The sequence below is a fragment of the Neoarius graeffei genome, chromosome 21, assembly GCF_027579695.1.
Source record: "Neoarius graeffei isolate fNeoGra1 chromosome 21, fNeoGra1.pri, whole genome shotgun sequence".
Classification (NCBI taxonomy): domain Eukaryota; kingdom Metazoa; phylum Chordata; class Actinopteri; order Siluriformes; family Ariidae; genus Neoarius; species Neoarius graeffei.
This window is the reverse complement of record NC_083589.1, coordinates 34,640,289-34,652,941: the sequence shown is the minus strand read 5'-3', so window position 1 is coordinate 34,652,941 and position 12,653 is coordinate 34,640,289. Positions and strand designations below refer to the sequence as shown.

The 12,653-nt window shown below is 52.9% G+C and overlaps 1 protein-coding gene across 1 annotated transcript in view; it reads left to right on the top strand.

Annotated features, from left to right (window-relative positions):
* Nucleotides 1–11,508: 11,508 nt before the first annotated feature.
* LOC132869701 (beta-1,4-N-acetylgalactosaminyltransferase 3-like) overlaps nucleotides 11,509–12,653 on the top strand; it is a 37,266-nt gene continuing 36,121 nt past the window's right edge. Inside the window, exons 1-3 of the mRNA XM_060903029.1 lie at nucleotides 11,509–11,532; nucleotides 11,694–11,840; nucleotides 12,040–12,075. Coding sequence (XP_060759012.1) covers nucleotides 11,517–11,532; nucleotides 11,694–11,840; nucleotides 12,040–12,075 — 199 coding nt within the window. The 5' untranslated portion in view covers nucleotides 11,509–11,516. The remainder of the gene's footprint in view (nucleotides 11,533–11,693; nucleotides 11,841–12,039; nucleotides 12,076–12,653) is intronic.

Genomic DNA, 12,653 nt, shown 5'->3' with positions numbered 1-12,653 from the left:
GCCCCCAGCCCTCTGTCCAACGCATCGGTCTGCAACATAAAGGGGAGAGAAAAGTCAGGGGAGTGTAAAAGTGGCCCCTCACACAGTGCAGCCTTTACCTCAGAAAAAGCCCGCTGGCATTGCTCCATCCACTGGACCGGATCTGGTGCTCCCTTTTTAGTGAGATCAGTCAGCGGGCTGGTGACGTCCGAATAATTAGGTATAAACCTACGATAATAGCCAGCCAGCCCCAGGAACTGTCTCACCCCCTTTTTGGTCTTGGGCCTTTGGCAGGCCGCAATTGCTGTGGTCTTGTTAATTTGGGGACGCACCTGCCTGTTGCCCAAGTGGAAGCCCAGATACCGTACTTCCACCCGCCCAATCGCACACTTCTTTGGGTTGGCTGTGAGACCCGCTTGCCTCAGCGACTTAAGGACGGCCCTTAGATGTTCGAGGTGCCTTGGCCAGTCATTACTATAGACGATGATGTCGTCGAGATAGGCGGCCGCATAGGTGGCGTGGGGGCGGAGGACCCTGTCCATCAGCCGCTGAAACGTAGCGGGCGCCCCAAACAGCCCAAACGGAAGTGTGACGAATTGGTGTAAACCAAACGGTGTGGAAAAGGCCGTTTTTTCTCGGGATAGTGGAGTCAAGGGGATCTGCCAATATCCCTTCGTCAAATCCGGTGTCGAATAAAAGCGAGCAGTGCCGAGTCGATCGAGCAACTCATCAATACAAGGCATTGGGTAAACGTCGAATTTAGACACCGCATTGACTTTTCTATAGTCCACACAGAACCGGACCGAGCCGTCGGCCTTGGGTACCAAGACCACCGGGCTGCTCCAGTCACTGTGGGACTCCTCGACGATGCCCATTTCGAGCATGGTCTGAAGTTCTTCCCGAATCACCTTTTTTTTTGTGTTCGGGTAGCCTGTAAGGGCGGCTACGCACTACCACCCCCGGGGGCGTCTCTATGTGGTGCTCTATGAGGTTAGTGCAACCGGGCAGGGGCGAGAACACATCCGAAAACTCAGTCTGCAACTGGGCGACCTCTGTGAGTTGGGTCGGGGAGAGGTGGTCTCCACAGGGGACCGGAGAGGTACGTGATGCCAATGCCCCTTTTTGAACCTCCGGCCCCAGCTCCGCCTTCTCCGGAACCACCGACACCAACGCCACGGGGACCTCCTCATTCCAGAGTTTAAGCAGATTTAGGTGGTAAATCTGTAGCACCCCACCCCTGTCCATTCGCCTCACCTCATAGTCGACGTCCCCGACTCACCGTGTGACCTCAAAGGGTCCTTGCCACTTGGCGATTGTGGCAGCGGGGGCATGGTCAAGCGCCGGTCTGTGACAGGAGGGCGGAGTCAGGGAAGGTAAGTGGCAGAATCACTACACATGACTGCAATTAACCTGTGTGTGTGTCTTCCCAGTGACCACGCCCTATTTAAGGAGGGAGAGCGGAGAGCAGAGGAGCTCATCCCCGAACAAGACGCCAGTCGTGTGTGTCTGTTGGAGAAAATTGTTCACTGAAAAGTGTGTCAATAAAAGCCCCTGTTCTAAAACCTGATCTCTGTCCTGCCGTCCTTTGTGCTCCACCCACCCGTACGAACTGCTACAGTGGTGCCGAAACCCGGGATGGAGCACCAGCCGAGCAGCCCCATGGAGTCCTCCCCATTCGCCGACCTCGTCCACGCCCTCGCCACGGCCCAGTAAAGCCAGCACCAGGCGCTCGTCACCCTCCGGAAGGAGCAAGAGAGACGGTTCGAGGCCCTGGTGCTGGCCCAACAAGAAGATCGAGAGGCGTTCCGGCACCTCCTCGCGTCGGCGGGAAGGTAAGTGCTTTGTGCTCCACCCACCCGTACGAACTGCTACAGTGGTGCCGAAACCCGGGATGGTGGGCCCGCAGGACGACCCTGAGGCGTTCATCACGCTCTTTGAGCATGTCGCCGATGCCTCGGGGTGGCCGATGGAGCAGCGCGCGGCGCGCCTCCTCCCCCTGCTAACGGGAGAGGCACAGCTGGCCGTGCTACAGCTCCCCGCCGACCGCCGGCTGGCCTATACGGACCTCCGCCGGGCCGTCCTCCAGCGCGTGGGGCGCACCCCAGAACAGCAGCGCCAGCCCTTCCGCGCATTGCGCTTGGAGGAAGTTGGCCGGCCGTTCGCGTTTGGCCAGCAGCTCCGGGACACCTGCTGGCAGTGGTTGAGGGCCGACAACCATTACGCCGAGGGAATCATCGACCAGGTGGTGCTGGAACAGTTCATCGCTCACTTGCCAGCAGGAACGGCGGAGTGGGCCCAGTGCCACCGCCCGGCATCGCTGGATCAGGCAGTCGAGCTGGCGGAGGACCATTTGGTGGCTGTCCCGGCGGCAGGACAGCAGACGGCATCTTCTCTTCTCTCCTCTTCTCTCTCTCTCTCCCTCTCCTCCTGTGTCCCGTCCTCGCCCCATTCCCCCACCGCGGAGGCGGGGGCCGGCACCTCCACAGCCAGCCTGCCGCACCCGTGGTGCCCACCCATCTCTCCTTTCTGTGTCTGTCTCTCCCCCACCTCAGATGAGTGAGCCCCAGAACACCGGTGCAGAGGGAAAGCCCGGGCCGGTCTGCTGGCGCTGCGGGGAGCCGGGCCACCTACAACAGCAGTGCACGGCGATGGAAGTGGGCGCAGTGGTTCGGATCCCCGATGCACCAGAGGCCGCCCTCGATCGGGCCGGAGCATATTGCATACCGGTAAGTATCCAAGGGGATACATATCAGGCGTTGGTGGATTCTGGTTGTAACCAGACCTCAATTCACCAAAGCCTGGTTCAAAATGAGGCATTGGGGGGAGCACAGGGGGTGAAGGTGTTGTGTGTGCACGGGGACGTTCACAGCTACCCTTTGGTGTCGGTCCACATTTTTTTCTGAGGGGAAAAATTTATAGTGAAGGCGGCGGTTAATCCTCGCCTTACCCACTCTGTAATTTTGGGGACTGATTGGCTGGGATTTCGGGATATAATGGGACGCTTAGTAAAGAGTGGGTCCTGCCATTTGACAGGGGCAGGTCCCGGTGTCGCTTTGGCGGGAGCAGCTGTCACAGAGCCGTCCACGTCATCTCCGCGTCAGAGTGAGGAGCCGCCGGCTCCTCCTCTTTCTATTGGGGAATCCCTCACGGATTTCCCATTAGAACAATCGTGAGACGAGACTCTGCGACATGCGTTTGACTAAGTGAGAGTAATCGATGGTCAAACGCTCCAGCCGAACACCACCCCGTCCTTCCCCTACTTCGCGATTATGAAGGATAGATTATACCGAGTGACACAGGACACTCAAACTAAAGAGCGAGTCATGCAACTTTTAATTCCAAAGAGCCGCTGGGAATTGGTATTCCAGGCGGCTCACTTTAATGCCATGGCTGGACACTTAGGGCAGGATAAGACACTAGCCCGAATAATGGCCCGATTCTATTGGCTGGGGATTCGCGGCAATGTTCGTAGGTGGTGTATGGCGTGCCGTGAATGCCAGTTAGTAAATCCAGCAGCCATTCCAAAAGCGCCTTTGCGCCCTCTACCATTATTCGAGACCCCGTTCGAAAGGATTGGAATGGATCTCGTCGGGCCATTAGATCGGTCAGCACGAGGGTACCGCTTTATATTAGTTCTGGTGGACTATGCAACGCGATACCCGGAAGCAGTGCCTCTGCACAATATCTCAGCACGCAGTATTGCGGAGGCGCTCTTCTGCGTTATCTCCCGAGTTGGAATCCCGAAAGAGATTCTAACTGATCAAGGCACCACATTTATGTCACGGACACTGCGCGAACTGTATGGGTTATTGGGGATTAAGCCGATCCGCACCAGCGTGTATCACCCACAAACAGATGGTTTAGTGGAACGGTTCAATCGCACCCTCAAAAATATCATTAAAAAATTTGTAAGTGAGGACGCACGTAATTGGGATAAGTGGCTTGAGCCCTTGTTGTTTTCAGTGCGAGAGGTTCCCCAAGCCTCCATGGGGTTCTCCCCGTTCGAATTATTATATGGGCGTAAGCCGCACGGCATCCTAGACGTACTGTGGGAAAATTGGGAGGAGGAACCTTCACAAAGTAAGAACGAAATTCAATACGTTATGGACCTGCGCGCAAAACTCCACATGCTCACTCACCTAACCCAGGAGAATTTGCGGCAGGCCCAAGAACGGCAAGCCCGCCTGTACAACAAGGGTACGCGCCTTAGAGAGTTCACACCGGAAGATAAGGTACTCATACTGTTGCCCACGTCGAGCTCCAAATTGATTGCCAAGTGGCAAGGACCCTTTGAGGTCACACGGCGAGTCGGGGACGTTGACTATGAGGTAAGGCGAGCGGACAGGGGTGGGGCGCTACAGATTTACCACCTCAATCTGCTTAAACTCTGGAATGAGCAGGTCCCCGTGGCGTTGGTGTCGGTGGTTACGGAGAAGGAGGAGCTGGGGCCAGAGGTTCAAAAAGGGACATTGGCATCAAGTACCTCTCCGGTCCCCTGTGGAGACCACCTCTCCCCGACCCAACTCACGGAGGTTGCCCAGTTGCAGACCAAGTTTTTGCATGTGTTCTCGCCCCTGCCCGGTCGCACTAACCTCATAGAGCACCACATAGAGACGCCCCCGGGGGTAGTAGTGCGTAGCCGCCCTTACAGACTACCCGAACACAAAAAAAAGGTGGTTCGGGAAGAACTTGAGACCATGCTCGAAATGGGCATCGTCGAGGAGTCCCACAGTGACTGGAGCAGCCCGGTGGTCTTGGTCCCCAAGGCCGACGGGTCGGTCCGGTTCTGTGTGGACTACAGAAAAGTCAACGCAGTGTCTAAATTCGATGCGGACCCAATGCCTCGTATTGATGAGTTGCTCGATCGACTCGGCACTGCTCGCTTTTATTCGACACTGGATTTGACGAAGGGATATTGGCAGATCCCCTTGACTCCCCTATCCCGAGAAAAAACGGCCTTTTCCACACCGTTTGGTTTACACCAATTCGTCACCCTTCCGTTTGGGCTGTTTGGGGCGCCCGCTACATTTCAGCGGCTGATGGACAGAGTCCTCAGCCTTCATGCCACTTATGCGGCCGCCGACCTAGATGATATCATCATCTACTGGCAGAGCCACCTCAAACATCTGAGGGCCGTCCTTAGGTCGCTGAGACGAGCGGGGCTCACCGCCAACCCAAAAAAGTGTGCGATTGGGTGGGTGGAAGTACGGTATCTGGGCTTCCACTTGGGCAACAGGCAGGTGCGTCCCCAAATTAATAAGACGGCAGTGATTGCGGCCTGCCCGAGGCCCAAGACCAAAAAGGGGATGAGCCAGTTCCTGGGGCTGGCTGGCTATTACCGTTGGTTTATACCTAATTATTCGGACGTCACCAGCCCGCTGACTGATCTCACTAAAAAGGGGGCACCAGATCCGGTCCAGTGGATGGAGCAATCCCAGCGGGCTTTTTCTGAGGTAAAGGCTGCACTGTGTGGGGGGCCACTTCTACACTCCCCTGACTTTTCTCTCCCCTTTGTGTTGCAGACCGATGTGTCGGACAAGGGGCTGGGGATGGTTTTGTCCCAGGAGGTGGAGGGGGAGGACCGCCCCGTCCTGTACATTAGCAGGAAGCTGTCAGTGCGTGAAGGGCGCAACAGCACGATCGAGAAAGAGTGTCTGGCGATCAAGTGGGCGGTCCTCGCCCTCCGTTGCTACCTGCTGGGGCGCCCTTTCACCCTCTGTTTGGACCACGCGCCCCTCCAGTGGCTCCACCGTATGAAAGATGCCAACGTGCGGATCACCCGTTGGTATCTGGCACTCCAACCCTTCAATTTCAAGGTGGTCCACAGGGGCCGTCAAGGGGGGGGGGGGGGGAGTCAGCTGCAGGCCGGACAGCCGCCCGGCCTGAGTCGGGCGGGGGGGGAATGTGGCAGCAGGGGCGTGGTCAAGCACCGGTCTGTGATAGGAGGGCGGAGTCAGGGAAGGTAAGTGGCAGAATCACTACATCTGACTGCAATTAACCTGTGTGTGTGTGTGTGTCTTCCCAGTGACCACGCCCTATTTAAGGAGGGAGAGCGGAGAGCAGAGGAGCTCATCCCCGAACAAGACGCCAGTCGTGTGTCTGTTGGAGAAAATTGTTCACTGAAAAGTGTGGCAATAAAAGCCCCTGTTCTAAAACCTGATCTCTGTCCTGCCGTCCTTTGTGCTCCACCCACCCGTACGAACTGCTACAGTGATCAATTTGGAGCTCGATGTGAGCAACAGTACGAGTACCTTATCTCCCGGTGTGAACTCCCTAAGGCGCGTACCCTTGTTGTACAGGCGGGCTTGCCGTTCTTGGGCCTGCCGCAAATTCTCCTGGGTTAGGTGGGTGAGAGTGTGGAGTTTTGCGCGCAGGTCCATAACGTATTGAATTTCGTTCTTACTTTGTGAAGGTCCCTCCTCCCAATTTTCCCGCAGCACGTCTAGAATGCCGCGCGGCTTACGCCCATATAATAATTCGAATGGGGAGAACCCCGTGGAGTCTTGGGGGACCTCTCGCACTGAGAACAACAAGGGCTCGAGCCACTTATCCCAATTACGTGCATCCTCACTTACAAATTTTTTAATGATATTCTTGAGGGTGCGATTGAACCATTCCAGTAAACCATCCGTTTGTGGGTGATACACGCTGGTGCGGATCGGCTTAATCCCCAATAACCCATACAGTTCGCGCAGTGTCCATGACATAAATGTGGTGCCTTGATCAGTCAGAATCTCTTTCGGGATTCCAACTCGGGAGATAACGCGGAAGAGCGCCTCTGCAATACTGCGTGCTGAGATATTGCGCAGAGGCACTGCTTCCGGGTATCGCGTTGCATAGTCCACCAGAACTAATATAAAGCGGTACCCTCGTGCTGATCGATCTAATGGCCCGACGAGATCCATCCCAATCCTTTCGAACGGGGTCTCGAATAATGGTAGAGGGCGCAAAGGCACTTTTGGAATGGCCTCTGGATTTACTAACTGGCATTCGCGGCACGCCGTACACCACCTACGAACATCGCCGCGAATCCCCGGCCAATAGAATCGGGCCATTATTCGGGCTAGTGTCTTATCCTGTCCTAAGTGTCCAGCCATGGGATTAAAGTGAGCTGGCTGGAATACCAATTCCCGGTGGCTCTTTGGAATTAAAAGTTGCATGACTCGCTCTTTAGTTTGAGTGTCCTGCGTCACTCGGTATAATCTATTCTTCATAATCGTGAAGTAGGGGAAGGACGGGGTGGTGTTCGGCTGGAGCGTTTGACCATCGATTACTCTCACTTGGTCAAATGCATGTCGCAGAGTCGCGTCTTGTGACTGCTCTAATGGGAAATCTGCGAGGGATTCCCCAATAGAGAGAGGAGGGGCCGGCGGCTCCTCACTCTGACACGAAGAAGACGTAGACGGCTCTGTGACAGCTGCTCCCGCCAAAGCGACACCGGGACCTCCCCCTGTTAAATGGCAGGACCCACTCTTTACTAAGCGTGTCATTAAATCCCGAAATCCCGGCCAATCAGTCCCCAAAATTAAAGAGTGGGTAAGGCGAGGATTAACCGCCGCCTTCACTATAAATTTTTCCCCTCGGAAAAAAATGTGGACCGACACCAAAGGGTAGCTGTGAATGTCCCCGTGCACACACAACACCTTCACCCCCTGTGCTCCCCCCAATGCCTCATTTTGCACCAAGCTTTGGTGAATTGAGGTCTGATTACAACCGGAATCCACCAACGCCTGATATGTATCCCCTTGAATACTCACTGGTATGCGATACGCTCCGGCCTGATCGAGGGTGGCTTCTGGCGTGTTGGGGATCTGAACCACTGCGCCCACCTCCATTGCCGTGCACTGTTGTTGGAGGTGGCCTGGTTCCCTGCAGCGCCAGCAAACCAGCCCGGGCTTCCTCTCTGCACTGGTGTTCTGGGGCTCACTCACCTGAGGGGGGGGAGAGACAGACACAGAAGGGCGAAACGGGAGGGCACCGCGGGTGAGGCAGGCTGGCTGGGGTGGTGCCGTCCCCTGCCTCCGTGGTGGGGGAATGGGGCAAGGACGGGACACAGAAGGAGGGGGAGAGAGAGAGAGAGAAGAGGAGAAAAGAGAAGAGGCTGTCTGCTGTCCTGCCGCTGGAACAGCCGCCAAATGGTCCTCCGCCAGCTTGATGGCCTGATCCAGTGACGCCGGGCGGTGGCACTGGACCCACTCTGCGGTTCCTGTGGGCAAGCGCGCGATGAAGTGCTCCAGCACCACCTGATCGACGATCTCCTCGGCGTCGCGGTTGTTGGCCCTCAGCCACCACCAGCAGGCGTCCTGGAGTTGCTGGCCAAACGCGAATGGCCGGCCGACTTCCTCCAAGCGCAGAGCGCGGAAGTGCTGGCGCTGCTGTTTGGGGGTGCACCCCACCCGCTGGAGGATGGCCCAGCAAAGGTCCGTGTAGGCCAGCCGGCAGTCGGCAGGGAGCTGTAGGGCGGCCAGCTGCGCCTCTCCCGTTAGCAGGGGGAGGAGGCGCGCCGCGCGCTGATCCATTGGCCACCCCGAGGTCTCCGCGACTTGCTCAAAGAGCGTGATGAAAGCCTCAGGGTCATCCTGCGGGCCCATCTTTGTCAGGGTGAGGGAGGACGGGCCCGCGGTGGAAGCGTCAGTTGACCCCGCCGATGCGAGGAGGTGCCGGAACGCCTGTCGGTCCTCTTGCCGGGCCAACACCAGGGCCTCGAAGCACTGCTCCTGCTCCTTACAGAGCGTGACTAGCGCCTGGTGCTGGCTTTGCTGAGCCATGGCGAGGGCATAGACCAGGTCGGCGAATGGGGAAGACTCCATGGGGCGGTTCAGCGTTGGTGCTCCGTCCCGGGTTTCGGCACCACTATGGCAGTTCTCGTGTATGGGCAGAGCACAGAAGACGGCAGGACAGAGCTCAGGTTGATAACTGTTTTATTGTCACACTTTTCAGCAAACAGGTTAATCAAACACACAGACAGCCACACACACAACCGGCGTCTGGTTCGGGGGAGTGGCTCTCTGCTCTCCCTCTTTAAATAGGGCGCGGTCACTGGGAAGACACACACAAACACAGGTTAATTAACGTCAGGTGTAGTGATTCTGCCACTTACCTTCCCTGACTCTGCCCTCCTGTCACAGACTGGCGCTTGACCACGCCCCCACTGCCACACACTGACCAGCTGATTATAGAATAGAATAAAGTAATTCCAGCTGTAATTCCAAATCGTCCGTCTTGTTTACCATGGATCTGGCATTGGAGAGGTAGAGGCTTGGCAGTGGAGGTTTGAGTGGCTGTTTTCTGAGCTTAGTCAACAGGCTGGCTCTGCAGCCTCGCTTTTGCTTCCTCTCCCGACACCGCCTCCTTCACCTGCCAGACCCGATAATAATCCACGGAGACCCTGCTGGTCTCGCTATCTCGTCCGGAATGTTGTGCATGCGATGGAAATCGCTACAAACCGTCATTTTCTGCTGGAAACCAATGTCCAGTAAGTCCATACGGTTGTAGTGGATATTGAAGTCCGGTACAGATGAACAACACGCAAAAATACACACAAAAAACATAAAAAACGTGCACAGGTAGGGAGAGCTTGTAGCCGCAGCATCCCCATCATGCGTCGCTATATCCACTATTATGGTTGAATATTTTATATTATCAGTTAGATCAAGTATCAGTAGTCTATCACTATTACTGTATATATGGTATTCCTGATAGCAGCAATCCATTTTGCACGCCTGTCAGGGTCCCGTGGCAGCCTACTGTCAAGTGTATGTGAGCATCATGGGTTTCCCACACTTGAAAGGGAAGGACTCGATTCCATTTGTCTTATATTTTATTGATTTTCAGTGGAGTTGACGTTGTAGTAGAATTGTATATAGTAGGGTTTTCCAGAAGAAAAGGTAGAAGTAGAAGTGGAACCAGAAGTAGAAGTAGAAGGCGGAAATATGGCGTTTGACCAACAAGATGGCGTCTGTTTACAATCTGGATCGGCTGTGACATCACATGCAAGTGGTCTATTGACATTGTAACCACATGGAAATCTAGGTCAAAGGTCAATATTTTTAAATTGAGATTTTAAGTTTACATCTAAAAATATAAAATGTCTACTGATATTGTAATATGTGTTAGATATTTACAACAAACCAAAAAAAAAAAAACATTCTGAATGGAATAGAAAAACCTGAATATTTCAAGCATGCAGTTTTTTATATTTTAGGAATTTATGCGAGAAATCTGGTCTAATTGTATTTATTGCAATCAGATTCCAAATACTCTGTAAACATTCCATTCTGTTATGGATCAGAAAAAATATTATAAATCACAGCACTTTTATTTTTTTTTAAAGTACCTCATCTACTTCAACAAATGTTACACAAAGATCGATCCATAACACTTGCAAATGTCACTTAATTCCACAGGGTGGCTCTTCTGACCATTTATCCATTATGCTAATCCCTGCATATAAGCCCTTGCTGATCAGAGGGAAACCTACAGTGAGGCAGGTGAGGGTGTGGTCTGAATGGGCTGTGGAGGCACTACAGGACTGTTTTGAGTGCATGGACTGGGACATGTTCAAGGAAGCTGCCACTTATAATGATCATACCAACATAGATGAGTATGCCATGTCTGTGTCAGCCTAGATCAATAAATGTATGGAGGACGTCAGCGACATAAAGAGCATCACCACCCGGGCCAACCAAAAGCCCTGGATGACTTATGATGTACGCAAAATGCTAAAGGCACAGAACTCAGCCTTCAAGTCTGGCGAAGAGAAGGCACTGAGAACAGTGAGAGCTACGGTAACTTGAACCGTGCCATCAGATTAGCAAAGCGTGCTCACAGTCAAAAAATCCAGGACTTTTCCCACAACACCAGGGATATGTGGAAAGGCATATGGGCTATCACAAACTACAGGATAGCCCCTCCTGAGTGTGATGACGACGCGGGCTTCCTCAATGAACTCAATAACTTCTTTGGGAGGTTTGAGGCACTAAATAACACTTCTGCAGTGAAAGCTGTTCCCCATCAGGATGAAAAGGCACTCTGTCTTAATACAGCTGAGGTGCGGAGGACTCTGAGGAGAGTCAACACACGGAAGGCCCCGGGCCCCGATAATATTCCTGGTTGGGTGCTCAGGGAATGTGCAGACCAGCTGGCTCATGTTCTAACAGACATTTTCAACACCTCACTGGATCAAGCCAACATCCCATCATGCTTCAAGACTGCCACCATCATCCCAGTGCCAAAAAAACCCTCAAATCACATCACTCAATGACTACCGGCCTGTTGCACTCTCTCCCATTATGATGAAGTGCTTTGAGAGGGTTGTAACTCAGAGGGACAGATTTGGGGGGGAAGGAGAGAGAGAGAACATTAATTGTTTACAGTTACACATACCTTTTTAATCACAAAATCTTCTGATGACTTTAATCATGTGTTTCAAAACTACAGGCAATTATAATGCCAAACCCATCAAAAAAAATGCTGATCAACTTGCTAAGGTGTGTCAGGAATACTGTCATAACCCAGCTACACTGAAGAAGTACCGTATGTCATATTTTAAAAGTATGTATTTTATTTTTTATTGCCCCATTATTTATTGACATTTTTTCTATTAAATTTTAGGGATTATTCTTTTCAATGCTAATAGAGTTTTTGGGGCTTCTACAATTTTATTTACTTATTTCTTCATACATCATTAATAGAAGGTGTGGTGTTTTGTTCAGCAGGCCTGGTTCTCAACACTATATTTCAGCTTTATGACCACACACCACACCTTCTATTAATTGACTCCATCATTCATCGAGAAAGAGAGGTGGGAATAGACACGAAGTTAACACAGAAGAAGGTGGAACTTCAGGCATGCTCTTCAGGTATTATCTAAAATCACAATATGAGACACACGGTGCTGCATTCATAACCTTCTGTGCTCTTGCTCCTTGAACTTTGATCACTGTCAGTAGCTGAATATGATGAGCCACCTTGACCATTTAAGAGTATTTTTCAACCGTGGAAAGTTCAGAATATTGTTTCTGTTCATAGTAGTGCTGATTGTTTTTACATATTTCTCAGCTCATCAGGATGAACACAAAAAGGTTGCTGATTTTGGTGAGTAGTGCATTTTAAATCATACTTCTGAAAGGAGCCTTTCACCCGTAGTCAGCTGGGATAGGCTCCAGCTTGCCTGCGACCCTGTAGAACAGGATAAAGCGGCTACAGATAATGAGATGAGATGAGATGAGATGAGATGAGACTTCTGAAAGGAAATTACTTTCTTAAGCTGTATGTCAGGCGGCACGGTGGTGTAGTGGTTAGCGCTGTCGCCTCACAGCAAGAAGGTCCTGGGTTTGAGCCCCGGGGCCGGCGAGGGCCTTTCTGTGTGGAGTTTGCATGTTCTCCCCGTGTCCGCGTGGGTTTCCTCCAGGTGCTCCGGTTTCCCCCACAGTCCAAAGACATGCAGGTTAGGTTAACTGGTGACTCTAAATTGACCGTAGGTGTGAATGTGAGTGTGAATGGTTGTCTATGTGTCAGCCCTGTGATGACCTGGCGACTTGTCCGGGGTGTACCCTGCCTTTCGCCCGTAGTCAGCTGGGATAGGCTCCAGCTTGCCTGCGACCCTGTAGAAGGATAAAGCGGCTAGAGATAATGAGATGAGATGAGCTGTATCTCACCTCAACGATGATTAA